This window comes from Heliangelus exortis, chromosome 2, assembly GCF_036169615.1.
Source record: "Heliangelus exortis chromosome 2, bHelExo1.hap1, whole genome shotgun sequence".
In the NCBI taxonomy this organism is placed as follows: Eukaryota; Metazoa; Chordata; class Aves; order Apodiformes; family Trochilidae; genus Heliangelus; species Heliangelus exortis.
This window is the reverse complement of record NC_092423.1, coordinates 76,715,870-76,733,594: the sequence shown is the minus strand read 5'-3', so window position 1 is coordinate 76,733,594 and position 17,725 is coordinate 76,715,870. Positions and strand designations below refer to the sequence as shown.

The 17,725-nt window shown below is 42.4% G+C and overlaps 1 protein-coding gene across 1 annotated transcript in view; it reads left to right on the top strand.

Moving 5' to 3' along the window:
• The first annotated feature begins 1,312 nt into the window (after window positions 1-1,312).
• The window catches only part of FBXL7 (F-box and leucine rich repeat protein 7), a 175,888-nt gene continuing 159,475 nt past the window's right edge, over window positions 1,313-17,725 (top strand). Inside the window, exon 1 of the mRNA XM_071736647.1 lies at window positions 1,313-1,625. Coding sequence (XP_071592748.1) covers window positions 1,589-1,625 — 37 coding nt within the window. The 5' untranslated portion in view covers window positions 1,313-1,588. The remainder of the gene's footprint in view (window positions 1,626-17,725) is intronic.

Below are 17,725 nucleotides of genomic sequence, written 5' to 3'. Positions count from 1 at the left end.
TTATATGTGGTAATAAAAACCACAGTTCCCAATTCTGTTGTCAGGGTGGGCTGTCCTTGGGAAAGGCCTTTACTCTGTCCCTTAGGCTGCTGAGCATACTCCACCTTTTCAGATATGTAATGTTCTGTTAGATGACGTTGCTATGGTAGGAGAATCTCTGCCAGAGTCTGTAATAACAGCCCGAACACTGGAGCTAAATGAGTATATATTGCTGCTGATTCCTGACAGTTCCAATGGTCTTGAAAGTTTAAGAGTCTGTCTTTTGGGTGAAAGAAGATTTTTTTAAAGACAGCTGAATTAAATAGAAACAACTCATCTCAAAGCACCAGCCCCCTTAGGACAGCTGAGAAACTAACTTGGGGATGTTAAACTGTCGGGGTTTTTCTGATTCACTGTGGTTGCAAAGGCCAGAAGTGATTTACTGAAGCAGAGTATTTGGGGGAAGGCTACTGGCAAAAGAAAAAAAAAAACAGCTTGAGCTCTGGAGCAGCCGGGAAAGACAAGTACGCAGACCACTTGTGTGGCTTCCTTGTACACACGGTGACTTTCTGACAACTTCTGTGAGTTGCTCAGCGGCTTGAGGGTACCACAAAGGTACAGGCAGCCTGTACCTACCGGCAGGACACCCGGGAACACAGCTCCCTGTCCCTCCTCTGATGGCCCCCCTTGGGCTGGGCCCCTCAGCCCCTCTGCAGACTCGGCTGCCGGCAGGGTGGGCTTCGGGGCCCGTCCGAGCATCCAACGGAAGGCCCGGCAAACCCTCCCGCAGGGGGCGAGCTGAAGGGAGCCGGAGGACGGCTGGGCCTGGGCAGACCCCCGCAAGGAGAATAGAAGGAGAGCCCGGTGGGGCGGGGAGAACGGAGAAGAGGCACCGGGGGAGCCCGGGGAGGAATCGCTGGGGGAACCGGTGGGGTGGGCGCTGTGACTTTAAAGGCCGGAGCTTCATCTCAGCTCTGTCCCTCCCCCCTTTCATCCCTCCCCCGTTCGGCGGTGATGGGCGCCGGGAGGAGGCGCCTGCCCCTAACAAAACTCTGCGGCGGCGTCTCTTCCCTTTCTCCCTCCCTGGGCAACAAGTGGCTGGCGGGGGCTTCCCGGGGGAGGCAGCGGCGAAGGGGCTGAGGCGGAGGAGGAAGGGGGCGCGGCTCTGAAGCACCGGAGGAGCCCCAGCGCCGGCCGCGGGGTGCGCCCGGGGGCCGTCCCGTCAGTCCTGCTTGTGGATTACAACTGGAGCCGTCTACCCTGTCCTGTCACCTCGGCTGGAAACCGGCCTCGATACACCGAATTTTTTATTCTTTTCCTCCTTTTTTCTAGGTTTTTTTTTTTTTCTTTTTTCTTTTTTGAGGGGCGTAGAGAGGTGGTCGGCCACCTGAGAAAAAGTGGAGGGAGTTGCAGGGCTGCCTTGGACATGTCGCCGTGAAAACTCCTGAGGGTTCTCCAACCCACCTACCTCCTCCCCCTTTTTCCCCCCCACCCCCCCAAACACCACACCCTGGCTCCACTCCACCGTCCGCGGTCGCTCGGCGCCCCGCGGTAGAGATGCTGCGCGGCGGCGGCGTGGCGAGGCGGTGGAGAGCATGAAGCCGGCAGGATGGGCGCGAACAATGGCAAGCAGTACGGCAGCGAGGGTGAGTCTGGGGGAAAGGAGGGGTGCTGGGGTGGCAGCAGGGTCGCTTCGACCCGGGGAGGGGGGGGGAGATGTTCGGGAGAGAGGCGCCGCGGCGGGGCCCCCCGGCGCGGCGCCTCTCTCCCGGACCTCCTCACTTGATTCGGGACACGACCCTCGGACTCTCTCTGTGCTGAGACCCTTAAAATACCCTTAATGATGTGGGGTTTTTTTAAGAGGTAGGAGGTTACCGCTGTCTTAGTTCCTGATGTAGGGGTAGCGGTGCGGCTCGAAAAGTGGAGGCAGCTCAAGGATTATGGCAGCATAACCTGGCTAAAAGCGTTTTTCTTTGTAATCCTTTTCTAGTTGTCTTTCTCTCTCAGGATCGTTATGTTATGCAGTATGGTATATAACTGCTTCCTGTCTGAACAGAAGAAAAAAAAAAAAAAAAAAAAAGAGGGAAAAAAAATTAACCCCAGGAAAAGGGGGGAGAGTTAATGTTCTCCAGCTGTTATCCATAGATTGTACTCCTGCAATTTCGCTTCAGTGAAACTTGAGTGGGTTTGGTTTTAGATATACAGGGCCTGATTCATTCTTGTGGAAACCTATTAGTCTCGCTGGAGTTGCATCAGGGATGAATTTCAGCTGCTTTGCCGCTGGTGTGAGGAACTACTGGAGTAGTCAGCTGGTGTCGGGCAAACCAATGGCAAGTAGAGAAAGTTTGTCCTTCTGCCAGCTAGTTTTAAGAGTTCATTAACTTTTTAACTGTCTTACATATGTCTTGCCCTCATAGTATTTAGGCAACTATATAGGATATATGTATTCTCCTCATAGTATTGGGCAACTATATCAGATCCCTTCATTCCTCTCGTCTCCCTCTCCCCCCCCCTTTTTTTTAAATTTTTTTCCCATTTTTTGTTGTTGAGGGTTTGGGGGCGGAGCAAGGGAGATGGTCCTATGGTCTGCTTGATTCTTTGGGAGTCCAGAAGGAAACGGCCAAAGAATACACCTCTCTCGCATCCAAAATATGCATAAAGATTTTGAAAAGGAAAGGGGAAGCCCATCACTTCTCTACAGTTACTTTCCTTTATTGCCAAATGAGCTCTGCATTCAGAAGAGTTGAAGTTGTAAGCTTTAAGCTAAAGATTCTGCATAAACGCAGTGAACCTGGAAGTTACAATCAAAGCCTCTTTGGATTCTTTCTGAAAGGGGAAAATATTTGTTTGTCCCCAGTGTTGACTTTTCTTGCTGAGGAGTGTTTAGTGTGATTATAGAAAGGCATGGCTGAATCCCTGAGCTCTTTGGGGTCCAGAGAAATGCTTGCTTCAACTGACATACAATTTTAGGGGAGGAAAGTGATGGACACTGAGCCTTTGGAAACCCTTAGTGAAGTGGAAAAGAGTTTTACTGTTTCAGAACTACCTGACAGAAACTGTGTGAGAGAGTTTCTCATCTCAAATTGGTGCATTTAGGATATGCTCAATTAATTCACCTCTTCCCTTCATTTGGAGTGGAACCTGGATCCTGGGAATGCATACTACATGAGGCATATTAACCTTTGCAGTGCAGTAGAATACTTGCTTAAAAATAAAATAAAATAATATAAAAATAAATTTCAAAAATCCCCAAACAAAACCTCAAAGAAAACAAAACCAAACAAACTCAACAGTCAAAACTTTCATCTTTAAATTTAGGTTGCTTGTCCCATGCGTCATTAGGGTGCTCATAGATCTGTGTTTTCCAGCTGCTTCCATACATTGTCAATTACTATGACACTTGGAAAAGCTTGTTTGCTTCTTTCTTCCTGGGAGATACAGAGGACAACAAATCTAAATATGATAAAATTCTTTTTTATAAGCTACTGGGGATTTTGGTGCCTTTGGCAACTGAACTACCTGGCTGACGTAAAAAATTGCTTTTTAACAGGATGTGATTGTGATCCCAGGCAGAGGGGTAGCCCTTTGAAGGAGCACTCAATTGCTGTCTGCATATCTGGGTTGAAGTTCATGGAGTGGCATCTACTCCATGAATAGGGAGTTAGGGACGTGGTGCATAGATTTTGGCATAGTGGTGTGTGTAGGGTAGTGTTGTACTACAGTATCACATTTTAGGGATGGAGAAAAGTACCTGTGTTAGCTGAACTTGAGTTCTATTTTCTCATTTGCTGCTTGCTAAGATTTTAAGTAAGAGTTCAGAAGGACAACTAGAAATTATTTTAAAAATGGATGTTGTTTTTCACGCAGCCTTCCCATCTGCTGTGTAATGTTGGAAGATGAGGAATTTACCTGAATTGCTTCTCATCTCAAAGATGAAGAGATGCAGTAGGGCAAGGAAAACTAAAGATAACATTTCTAAAACACTAGATAACCCTGATTACTAGGAAATTGTATTTTGCAGATTGTTACATTGTTTATTGTTTTTTTTTTTAACTCACCAATACACTGTGTATGTAATAAGTAAGTCTTTGTGACTAGCTACATAAGTGACACTGTAATACGGTTATTTACTTGTCTGGATCTCTATTGAATATAATTTTATTGAAAGCTACCATTGTCATGGTTGGATGTTTGGGGAGTCTAAACTGGTTTGTTTACAGTGTCTTGTGGAATAATTCCTGGCACCTTTGGTAAGAATATTTGTTTTCTACAAATTTAATTTTCTAAGACAAGCTAGAACTTGTTCTAAACAGAAGTTTAGTTGGTGCTCTGAAAAAATGTCATGCAGCTGGGATATGTACAACACTTATTTAAAAATATAAAATTATAACATAGCAAATTTTGTCTACAGGAGCTAACATCTTTTTAAATACAAGTATATTTTCCTAGTTTGTATTTACCTTTTAAATTTTTCCTATAAGGGAGATGACTGACTTCTGAAAGCTTTTTTACCTAGAAAAATATGGAACTGGAGATATGGAGATTTCAGGCTTATCATCATGTGCAGCTGACTGAACTCTTAAAAGCCTGAAGTTAGTCTTTGTAACTGTGGAAACTGTTCCAGTAGTTTTGGGTGAATAGCATGACCAAAGGTAGTAGATCACTGGAGCAAACAATCCATTTGATCATGGAGCAGTTCTTGTGAAGCTAGCACCAATGTTGTGGAAATGTATCATATTGTTATTGCATATGTATTGTTTTCTTTTTTTGCCTTAGGGACTAATAATTCCCTTTCTGTCATTGATTAAGTTCTTTGCTTGATTTTTAGATAAGAGGAGGCATGCCTACCTCGTATCTTATAGTAGGAGGAACAGACTGTTGTTGTAGAAACTATCAAAAAATCAGGTTTTTTTTTTCCTGTTTTTTGTGTGGTTTTTGTTTGTGTTTTTTTTTTTTTCCAAAGGGCTTTGTTAAAATGTATTGCTGAAAAGAACTGCAGCTGACCAAGTAAGATGTGATGCATCATCACAGATGAGGAGACTGAATTGAAGTATATGGCCCTTTCACTACTGCTGAGGAGATAGGCACCGAGGCATTTGCTGTTTGTACCGTGCTGCACATCCTTTCTGTAACAGTTCTGCACAGAATAACCTTGTGTCCTGGGTGTGAGACTAAGCAGTGGATGGCTATGAAGCATCTACCTACTGCCTTTGGGAAAAGGTGACAATGCTGGGCCTATTACCACCTAAGACACTTTCTTATCCACAAGCTGAGGGGGAGGATGTAAAAATCTCAGGTTTCAATTTGTCTTTGAGACATCAGCTAGAGGAGCAATCAATGTTCTGTATCCAAAAGTAGTGGCACTGAGGTAGAATGGGCACTTTGCAAAATAATGTGTCTACTTCATTAAATTGTGATACCCAAAACCCATTCAAATTTGAGAGCAGCTAAATAATGGCAAAACATTTTGACAATACCTGTGTTCAGACCCTGTGAAGGGTCTTTTTAATGAGTCATTTGTCTTGATTGCTGCAGCTGTTGATAAAACTGGACTTGAGTATCTCCTGTCCCTTCTCCTGCCAGAAGCTGGTCTAGAGAGGGTTGGTGATTGCTTGCAGCAGATCAGCTTGATCTGCTAAAATATATCCTGAATGACTTTGTATTACAAAGCCTGGTGCTGTGGAGAATAAAGGATAGCAAGGGAGAAAGTTAGACAAGCAAATCAGCATCCTTCCTGATTCACAAGCCTTGCTTGGCAAACTATTTTTTTTCCCCTTTCTTTTTGAATCTGAATATTTGATTTGGGAATATTTACTTGCAAACTGTTTGGGGATAAGTTTAATTTAGTTATGGGTTTGAAAATGTTTGTTCTCCAAACTTTATTTGTGACATTCTGCATTGACAAATCAATTGCAGGAAGAATTCCTATTTAGATACCAGTGTTCTGCCAGATGCCAGAAACCTGCCTATGTCATGGGATACAGTTGCCACAAAGTGCATTAAACGTGGTTCACAAAGGTGTCTTTAATGATGTGTGAGCTGGTGTACAGCAGCTGAAGCTTTCTAGGGATTGTCAGCATAGAGAGCACTGTGAAAAAATAGGTCAGACTGTTTTCATTCTGCAGTAGGTTACTCTCTGAAGTCCCTCCCTTCAGCAGGAGGAAACGGTTCAGGTCTGCTATAAAGACTTAAGATTTCACCCTTGTGTCCCCTTTCTTGAAGGCAGCATTGAACCCAGTAACTCCATGCAAATGCCACCTTTGATTAGATCTCTGCTAACTCGGTGATGGCGAGTGCTTTGACGTGTCAGATGTTGTGTGTGGAAATCTTTTAAATCCAAAATTTCTCCTATCCTGAACCTATAGACTTCTGCCAAAGTTGAGACTTGTTTCCCCACAAAGTGCTGGTGGGATTAACTTCACATGCAGTGTTTATTTTCGATCTGAAAAGTGGTATAAAATAACATGGTGGTCTTGCACTAGGGAAATGGTATTAGTGATGGGTAAGCTATTTCCTTTAAAGAGTCAAATCAGAATAGTTTATCAGTGGCTTATACTGGTTGGTGGAATATGTGGAGCATCGCTAATGTGTGTAAGGCAATAGAAAAAAAATATACTTTATTGAATTATTTACCAAATTACAATATCCCCCTTCCTCTCCCAAATTATCTTTTCAGTGCACTACACCTTCAAGAGCCAGGGGACTTTGAGATTCTGGTGTTATATTTTTGTCCTGTCTCACAAAATTTGCAGAATAAAGAGACCCATCAAGTTAATTGCTAAATGGCTCCTAGGCTGTGCAGTTTATTCCCACTTTGCTTGGTGTCTGAGTTGTCTTTATGTATTCCTATCTGGTACATTAAACATGAAGCCTGGCATCTAGCTTTTATCAGTGTCCTGCTTACTGTTCAGATCCTTTCCCAGGATCTGTTGAGATAATGGATCCTGCTGGGCTTGTAGAAGTCTTTTTGTCCTGGTTTGGCTTGTCTTCTCTCATACACCTCCCCAGTGCATAATTGCTGCAACTGAACCTTAACACCCTCCCTAAGACTACTGTAAATATTATGGTGCTGCTCAGTGGTGCTTTTTGTGTTGTGCTTAGTTATGTGACAGTGTTTTGCTTTCTGGTGCTCGGCCTAAGTCAGTTCTTGGGTTTTACCTGTAGCTGGGTTTCACTCTGCTGTCTTCAGGAAGCTGATTAGCCAGATTTGGACAGGAAAGACAGCAACATTCAAATGTCACTTCTTCATGTGACATTGATTTTTAAAGTAAATTGCCCTCTGAAAAATTCACCAACTGCTGCTAACCAAAAGTAACCTTTATAAAATACTACTTATGATACACCTTTTTTTTTTTTTTTTTTTTTTTTTTTTTTTTAAATAAATGCAACTTTTAACTGAGTGGTGCAAAAGGATTCTCTGTGTGTGTTTACTCAGTTTGTCTCCCACAAGTAAGTTTACCCTAAGCTCAATGCTTATGTTGGTGGTTGCTGTTCAAGTTACATGGCAGACACAGGAGGAGTCTCAGATACTGCACTTTTGTGAGCTGCTGTGCTGCTTTTGAGTTCTCATAACATGATATTGTCTTTAAAAAACCAAACCAACCAAAAATAAAACAAAACCACAACAAAACCCACAACCAAACCAACTGACCAAAAAAACCCAAACAAACAAAAAAAACCCCAAAACCAAAGAAACCCCAAAAGGAACTGTCTCTGTGTATGTGCAGGCATGTTTGTTTATATACACACAAAGTAACAGATTTGTGAGGGATTTAGGCTTGAAGTTGGTAATATTATTTTTAGCTTTCAAGAAAGTAACTCAGTGGTTGGCATGCATGTTGTTTTCCAAAATGTTGCTTGTTTTATAAAATGCTTCAGGAGGGGAAGTATGGCCTCTGACTTTTGTTAATAGGTATAAGCTAGCAAACAGTACTCTAGGGAGTTATTTTTGGCTGGGATGGTTGCTTCAGCCAAGGGCAAAAGTACCTGGATATTCTTTCTTTTGAACCTTTAAATAAATAAATAAAAATAGTAACTGAGTGCCAGTCAGAGGCCTGAAAAAACTTGGTGCTGGTGATGCATGACATGGAATAGAGAGGCAGTAGAGGTCTAGGACCTGCACATCCCAGACTGTTTTTTATTCCCTCCCCATGGGCAGTGAAGGAAATGAGAAGCTGAAACTGTATTTTGTCTTCTTTTTTTCAAATGAAGTCCCTCTATCGAACCGGACTTGATAAAATCTAAGCTAATGATGCTTCTAAACTTGATGCTTGTGAAAAAACATCAGCATGTATAGAATTGGCTTACAAGGATTGAAGTGTAAATTGCTTCCTCTTAAATCTCCATAAGAGAACTCCTTTCTCTGGCATTTTCAGTCCTTTGGCTACTTTTGGATTCCTTGCTTCTGTGAACAATTCCTAACTAGGAATTGGTTTGCTTCTTCGTGAGTCTTGTTTCTGTTAGGAAAGTGAATGGCAGAAGGCAATGGATGACATTTCAAGGCTGAAATGCACAAGTGGTTTATTTCTGCTCTTTGTTTGTAGTCAGTTCTCCCTCTATTCTTTAATACAGGACACGTAACAGTGCTTTGCTAAATCAGGGCAACTCTATAATTAGGGTGTAAAAACCCTCAAAACTTGAACAATTAAGTGGTGGGCTCTTGATAGAATCTGTTTCTTGTTTATAAGGAAAAGAAATAAGAGGCTTGGAGCAGCCTGGTCTAGTTGGAGGTGTCCCTGCCCATGCAGGAAGGTTGGGACTAGCTGATCTTGAAGGTCCCTTCCCACTCAAACCATTCAATGATTCTGTGTTCTGTGAATGCAGATTTACAGCTTGTTATGGGATAGAAATGCTGCAGGACTTGGTTACACAAATAATACTTAGGTTGATTAGTAGTGGTGTTGTAGCTGGCCTTGTGGAAAAGCTGCTAGATCTGTCTGATCATACCCCACACTTGAGTTTCAAGTCTACCTGTGCTGCCTTCTAGAACAGAGGTGTGAGAGCTCCTTGGAGGAGCTGAAGCACAGAGGAGGTGCTGTCATCATGATGCTGTTCTGTAGGTCATTAAAGAAGTCCCCATTATCCTAGATCACACCTCTTAGATGGTGTCCATATCTGTAGATATCTTTTCATACAGAAGGAGAAATCAGCAGGGACTGTGGCTTCTGTTCTCATGAAATTCTGTGTATTGACCAAAGTAAGGGTCTTCAACAAGCTCTAAAGCAGAAACAAACAGGACTACATTGTGCTGATCAGAGAAATGCTCTCCTATATTTTTCTATGTTCATGTGTGGAGGAATGCAGTTGTGATAGTGCTACATAGACTGAACTGCAGCAAAACCTGGAATAAAGAAAAGGTTTAAGTTGGCTGTATATGAACAGATGTTTAAGGAAAAAGCTCCAGCTCTGTGCCAGTATCCAAGCTCAACAAAAGTAATTTCTTGGCAATGTAGGTCTCTTTACTCTAAACACTTCTGTGATCCCTACCTTAAACAAGTAAATACTAAAAATATTGTTGGGTATTTTTCTTTATTTTTTCATTTTTTTCCCCAATATGCATTTTTCCCATACAACCAAGTTGGAATTCATGTTGCAAAATTACCTGCCCATGCAAATGAATAGTTAACATATGTATCTATATTTATTTAAACTGTGTGATTACTGTAGGGAGCTGCATGGCACTGGGAATCTTTTCCTTCCTGTGCTCAACTGCACTGCTTGCTAAAAATGCAGCCCCAGGTTTCATTTATATGCATGGATTTTCAGAAAGAGGAATCTGTAGTGACATAGCAGTTATTACTCTGATTTTAGTGCAACTTTGCTCAATAAAAAGTGTTTGCTTTCCAACAGAACTGAAATATGAAAATATATACCTAACAGATAGAGCCACCTTCAGAAATAGATGGAATAAGGACTCCTGAGCTGAAGTTATGTGATTGGATTAACGTTGCCATCATATCTTTAGTTGTGTGTATGGTAGAACAGTTCTTAACCTGGAGCTCCATGTTCCAGGCAGGCTGTGCTGGTAAACCTTTCCAAAGACCTTTCTTAGAGTAAAGAGAGAAAAAGGAAGCTCTCTTTCATTCCTGTGTTTTGAATCAGGAAATTCCCATCTACAATACATAAATTTGTCATATCAACATCTTAAATCATGTGACACTTTTCTTCCTTGGGAATTTTGTACAAATGTGTATAATAGCTGCAGGAATATTATACTGAAGTCCTCAAACAGCATACTAACTTGGAGGAAGTTTTTTTTAAATACACTCTTCAGTTAATCTATTTTTAAAAATTTCTTCGATTTCCTTCCTTCTTCCTGTAAAAATACTTATGAAATTTGCAGATGATACTATAAAAGGAGCAGTTATGAGGTCAGATGTGTTCGTTTGTTTGCTTGCTTGTTTGTTTGGGTTTGGGTTTTTTTGTTTTTGTTTGTTTGGTTTTGGGTTTGGTTTTTTGGGTTTTTTTGGGGTTGTTTTTTTTTTTTTTTTTTTTTGAGAAAGAAAAAAAGAAGCCAGGAACACTGGCATAATATCAATGACAGTTAACTGAGAAGAACTGTTTTTGAAGATTCACAGAGGCTTTGTTTGACAGTGAAAGGAGAATTTAGGTCAAGTTTAATTGTCATATTAGAAGTGTAGTACTCTCAGTTTGTGAGGGGCCCAGATTTTTATCACTTGTATGACTGCATATGTTGTGGAGAAGCAGGCCATCTATTTAGGGCTCTGATATTACTTTGTTGCCAGATTGCACACAGTGCTCTAAGTTTGACTCCATGGGACAGAGGTACTTGGAGGATTTTTTTTTCTTCAGTTGCGTAGGGATTACTTAAAGAAGTGGTATCTCTCAAGGGCAGGATTTAATGAAATACTAAAGCTGTTGTGGGAACTGATGAATAGCAAGTGCATGTATTTCAGAGTTTTCTACATGCTTGTGGCTCTTATGGTGAAATATGAAATATGTTGTTTTGCCACTTGTGCATCGATGGTAGTACTTGATCCAGCTCACCTCTGGAGTGCAAGACAAAAGGCAACAGCTGACCACCAACAAATACTGAACAGATAATATTTTCTGTAGTATCTAGGAAGGCATATTTGTGTTTTACATATTCCATTTGTCTTTCCTCAGAGTTTGTAAGGAAGTTGCTTGTGGTGTCAACACAACTTTTTGAAACAAGAAGATGGGAAAAATAACCTTTTGCTGAAATATGTGGTGAAAATTGTTGGTATTGTACTAATATGTCTCATGCTTTTAGAATTCTTGGAACTTTAGGGTTTACTAAAAGAGGTATAAAATAAAGCCCCGGAGCAAAAGAATTTCAATTCCAGTTAGCCATGCTTAGCATTAAGTTGAAACTATCTTCTATGTCAAGAAAAATCTACTATCTGACCTTCCACCTTAAGTTCCCCTTTGATTGTACTTTTGTGTAGCCAACTACCTTGAGGGTCCTCATCTGTTTTTAGTAGGTTCTGAGAACACAGGGCTTCTTACTGTAGAGCCTCTTGCTGTGCACTTGCTCCCTTGTTCTGGAAAACCAGACTGACAGTGGACATCAGGACAGATGTGTAAATTATAGTGACATTTTCCAGTCAGCTCCTGGCTGTATCTTGATGTCCACTTTAGAGCCTGAAGTATACAAACTGACAGATTTGAAGTGACATATCTGGAGACACTAATCCAATGCACTGATCAAAACAGTCGGCTAGAGCAGGTTGCCCAGAACCATGTACAGTCAGTTTTTTGAGCACTTCCAAGGCATCCCTGGGCTGCCTGTTTCAGTGCTTAGTCACTTGTAGATTTAAAAAAAAAACAACAAATGAACAAAAAAGAAAACAACAACCAAAAAAGCAAACAAAAACCAACCAACCAAAGAAATGACCCAATATGCTTTATTAGGTTTAAATAGAAGTGCTTATATTTCAGTTTGTGCTCATTTCCTCTTGTCTGTTCACTGGCTACCACTGAGCCTGGCTTTGTCTTGTTTACTCCTCTCTCTCCTCTCCAGGTATTTACACACGTTGGTAAGGTTCCCCCTGAGCCATCTCTTCTCCAAAGTAAACTGTCCTAGTTCTCATGAGTTTCTCCTTGTATGTCAGATGCTCTAAGTAATATTTTTGTCTCTTTGCTGGACTCTCTCCAGTGTGTCCATGTCTCTCCTGTGCTGAGAAGCTCAGAACTGGACCCAGCACTCCAGCTGTAGCCTTACCAGTGCTGAGAAGAGGGGATCAACTCTCTCAATCTGCTGGCAATGCTTCCTGCCAGTGATGCAGGCTGGGATATGGTTGGCCTTCTTTGTTGTGAGAACACATTGCCAGCTCCTGTTCAACTCGATATCCACCAGACCACCCAGATCCTTTTTTGCCAAGCTGCTTTCCAGCCAGTTGCACCTCCCCAGGTGCAGGACTCTGCATTTCCTTTTCTGGAACTATCTTCCCGAGGCTCCTGTTGCCCCATTTGTCATTCTATTGAGGTCCCCTTGAACGGCAACAACCCTTTGGTGTAAAAGCCACTCCTCCCAGTTTTGTATCACCTGTGAACTTGTTGAGGGTGAACTCTGTCCCCTCTCTCATCCAGGTCACCACTAGTAACAGGGCCCCTGCTGTACTTCAGGCTGCTGATCATAACAATTTTAGCCCCACAAGTTCGATCTCAGTTTGCCTCACTCACTATTCAGCAAGTCTGTGCTTCATCAGCTTGTCTGTGAAGGTGCTATGGGAATCAGAGCTGGAAAGTCTTACTGAAGCCAGGGTAAACTGCACCTGCTGAGCTCCCCTCATTCAGAGAGCCAGTGGCTTCATTAGGGATGTCTGTCACATTGGTCAGGCATGAACCACTTAAATCTACATTAATGACTCCCGATTGCCTTCTTGGCTTGGAAGTGTTTTCCAGGAAGCTTTTTCACTTTTCATTGATTGAGGTGAGGCTGATCAGCCTCCGGTTCCCTAGATTGTTCTCCCTTCTCTTCTTGAAGATTCTTTTTTTTGGTATTCATTCCTTCCTTAAGGACCTCTCCTGCGTCTCCTATTTGTTGAAATGTTTTAACTGGAATGTTCCTCTTGTACTTCTACTGGTTACTTATATTTACAAAGGCTACTATTAGGCTTTCAGAAGCAACAGAGTTCAACTGTAGCAAGTTCTGGCAAGCATTAAGGTCGTCTCACAGTAGCTGAGCATCTCTAAACAGTGCTCTGTAAACTTGTGTCTACAGCTGGTTTGGAAGTTTTTCAGCTATAATTTATTTTTTACCTTATGTTATTAAGGTTAAAAAAAGTCTTTCCAATGTGTAGAGAAACTTGGTCTTTTTCAGTCACTATGCTTTCTCTTGGCAGAGAACAGATAAAATAGAAGAATCCTCTTAAGAGTTGTGGTGGTAGAATCTGGCTCTATTTTTTTTTTTTTCATTGCTGTTTCTGGCAGCCTAAATGGTCTGTGCTTTTATGAAAAGCTGTTTCAGTGGAGTTTTATTTGATTCAGAAGAGACAGCTAGCCCAGGGTCACATTTCTTGGTCTTCTAGAAAATGAAGGTTGTTTTAATTAATTAAGAAGTTTTATTTGTATTAATAATGGTAGGAAAGAATTTTTGGAATTTTCAACTTGTAGCCATGACTGGTGAAAATAATTGTAATCCATATTCTGTGAGTGTAAAGATTTACTTCATTCCACATATTCTATAACAGTGAATCAAAAAGGGTTTAAATCTCCCATTTAAATTACAATGCAAGGGGTAGGTAAGTATTCAAGTTTAGAAGAAACAGCTAACTTTTCATCAGTGAAATAATGAAATACGATTGTCCTAAATTTTCTTCTGAAAGAAAAAAAATCATTACGAAATGAGACGGCTAATTTTTAGTACCCTAAAGTGCTAGTGGATCCTCTTCAGTTTAGAATCATCTACTTAAAAATTAAGCCTTGTTCAACACAATATATTTTGTATAATGCTATATCTTATGTTACCTGGCAATGGAATTTACATTTTTCTTTTTAGTACTGAAAAGCTACCTTTAGGTGAATTCACCAGTTAGCATTATCTATTCCTTGAACATTTGTTTATTGTGGGAGAGTGGGTAACTTTCTAGAAAGATGGAAGAGTAAATGCAGTGTGACACAATCAGGTCTATAAAGAATATTTGGATCTAACTGTATCCACAATGCCTGAATTCAAATGTGCAAACATAAAATATTTTAGGGATGACTATTTAAAAACAGTTTTCCTTTCCATTTGTATGGATAGACTATACAGCATAGTCCAGTATGAAGTTTTCTTTGGCACCTATTAGGCATGAGCAGAATATTTGGTTTATGTCTTAATTTATCTTGGGAAATTATTACTCTTTATCTCCCTGTGGGTGTACCTTTTGTTACACTGCTTGATTGTCTTTATGGAGAAACATGAATGCTTGTTTTGCGTATTTATTTCTCTTGCCAGGAACTACAGGAATAAAAATGAACATGAGACTTCCTCTCCTTCAAAGTTAGTAATTTTGGTTTGAAGAGGCTCTGTGCAAATTTTTCTCCTATCTGAGAAATTATCCAGCTGTGAATGGGTTTAAATTTTATCAAGAAGTAGCAAGGGAATTGTGAGCAAGGGGAGAGATGAGTTCAGTGACCTATTGAACTGCTTGGATCCCCACAAGTCTATGGGACCTGATGGGATCCACCCAAGGGTGATGAGGGAGCTGGCAGAAGAGCTCACCAAGCCTCTCTCTATCATCTACCAACAGTCCTGGCTCACTGGGGACATCCCAGATGATTGGAAGTTGGCGAATGTCACGCCAATCCACAAAAAGGGCCGGAAGGAGAACCCGGAAAACTACAGGCCCATCAGCCTGACCTCAGTGCCTGGCAGGGTTATGGAACAGATCATCCTCAGTGTAATCACACAGCACCTGCAGGATGGACAAGGGATCAGACCCAGCCAGCACGGGGTAAGGAAGGGCAGGTCCTGTCTGACCAACCTGATCTCCTTTTATGATCAGGTGACCCACCTGGTGGATGAGGGGAAGGCTGTGGATGTGGTCTATCTGGACTTCAGCAAGGCCTTTGACACCGTCTCCCACAGCATTCTCCTGAAAAAGCTGTCAGCCCACAGCTTGGACAGGGGCATCTGCGCTGGGTTAGGAACTGGCTGGAGGGCCGGGCCCAGAGAGTGGTGCTGAACAGTGCTGCATCCAGTTGGTGGCTGCTCACCAGTGGTGTCCCCCAGGGATCAGTGTTGGGCCCAGTTCTGTTTAATATCTTTATAGATGATTTAGATGAGGGGATTGAGTCCATCATCAGCAAATTTGCAGATGACACTAAGCTGGGGGGGAGTGTGGATCAGCTGGAAGGCAGGAGGGCTCTGCAGAGGGACCTGGACAGACTGGAGAGTTGGGCTGATTCCAACGGGATGAGGTTCAACAAGGCCAAGTGCCAGGTCCTGCACTTTGGCCACAACAACCCCATGCAGGCTGGGGACAGAGTGGTTGGAGAGCAGCCAGACATAGAGGGACATTGGAGTTTGGATTGACAGGAAGCTGAACATGAGCCAGCAGTGTGCCCAGGTAGCCAAGAAGGCCAATGGCATCCTGGCCTATATCAGGAACAGCGTGGCCAGCAGGTCCAAGGAAGTGATTCTGTCCCTGTACTCAGCGCTGGTGAGGCCACACCTCGAGTACTGTGTCCAGTTCTGCACCCCTCAGTTTAGGAAGGATATCGAGGTCCTAGAGCAGGTCCAAAGGAGGGCAACCAGGCTGGTGAAGGGACTTGAGCACAGATCCTATGAGAAGAGGCTGAGGGAGCTGGGGGTGTTCAGCCTGGAGAAGAGGAGGCTCAGAGGAGACCTCATCACTCTCTACAACTCCCTGAAAGGAGGGTGTAGCCAGGGGGGGTTGGTCTCTTTTCCCAGGCAACTCTCAGCAAGACAAGAGGGCACAGTCTTAAGTTGTGCCAGGGGAGGTTTAGGTTGGACATTAGAAAGAATTTCTTTACCGAGAGGGTGATCAGGCATTGGAATGGGCTGCCCAGGGAAGTAGTGGATTCTCCATCCCTGGAGATATTTAAAAAGAGCCTGGATGTGGCACTCAGTGCCATGGTCTGGTAACTGCAGTGGTAGTGGATCAAGGGTTGGACTTGATGACCTCTGGGGTCCCTTCCAACCCAGCCAATTCTATGATTCTGTGATTCTATGTTTAATTGTTCAGGAATGTATTGATTAAAGGATTGAGTTTTTATGACTTTGGTAATGATGGTATTTGTCTCCCCCCTTGTAAATACATTGTATGCCAAGCTGCATTTCTGTCTTTGAGAGCTGAACTGGCATCACTGCACCACATCTTAAAAATGGTCCATGTTTCTCTAATTGGAGGTCAGGTAATGAAGTGGAATTGAACCACCCTATAGCTTACCACTTGTGAGAGCACAGAAGGGTGAGTATTGGTAGCAGAATTCAGACGCAAGTGAATGTTGCAGACTTGTTAATTTCTGGGTATCCTGCTTTCATTTTACCCAGACGTATTTTGTATAGAAGAAGTTCATGCCCTTCTGTGGATAAGATCTCTGTCTGCCCTTCCCCCTGCCATGTCCTTCACTGAAGTGTAGGGTTTCTTCATTAAGTCCCTACATGAGCAAAAACATTCCTAGAAAGTGAAGTTTGGCTTCCACAGGATTAGAATCTAAACCAGAACAAGTCTGGTTTAGACAGACAGAAGGGCCTTTCACACAGCAGAGTTGGCTGTTAGGGGTTGAGTGGTTTGTCTGTTTGTGTCTTTTAAGCACCGATTAATCCTACCCATGTTTATCTCAATTTTCTTCCTAATTGAGAAGCTCTTGGCTGAGGGGCATGTGGTAGGTAGGGCACAGAGCCCGGTCCTTTCATGAATTCAATTGTACTGATAACAGCCTTGTTTCTAACACCAGCCATCCACGGTTTGGAGGCAGTGTAAGATAAATTGTGAGGGATTCTGAAAATTTAGGAGTTTTTTTTAAGCCAAGGCTGGGTCTCTAACTATGCACTTGGGAGAAGTATCCTCTCATGATCTCGCTTTAACCCTGTATATGCTGGCTTATGTGTAGAAAGTGGAGTGTGGATGAAATCACTGTGTAACAAAGTAGAACTTACTCTTAAAGTTTTTCTGTGTTAGTTTAACACATCATGTATTTACCAAGTGCTGAAAGTGGTGGAATTTCACCACTGCAGGCTCATACCAAAAAGCAACTGTTTTGTTCAAGAGGACTCCTTTATCTCACATGGTAAAATCCTCCAGTAGGTAGCATTCTCTAGAAATAAAGAACACAGTCTAGTACAAACACTCTCAGTAATGAACAGAATAGACCATGCTAAACTAATCTGACCCTGTAATCCTAGATAGCTGATGAGGAAGCCTGTTTTATGTACCCAGTTAAGGAAGGGCAGGGTGGGGAAGAGGGTGGTGTCTCTGGAGTTCCTCAATGTGTCACACAAATCCTTAACTACTAGGCAGCATAACCATACTTAAAGAAGCGTGCTGTATTTTCAGTTTTACATGGTGAGCGTGCTTTTGTTCTTTGTGAAGTAACCTGTAGCAAGCAGTGTTGGAGGTGCAGGATGAGCAATATGAGAGTTTAAGAGCAAATGCGAAGAATTTGCAGGTTTGATTTATTATACTTTCCACATACTCCATGCTACTGGAGCAATGCTGCATTGGTATACCTTTGCACTCAACTTTTCCCAACTGTTCCTTGAGCCCCCTGTAATTCCTTCCACAGGAAGGTCATTAAATCCTGGTTATCT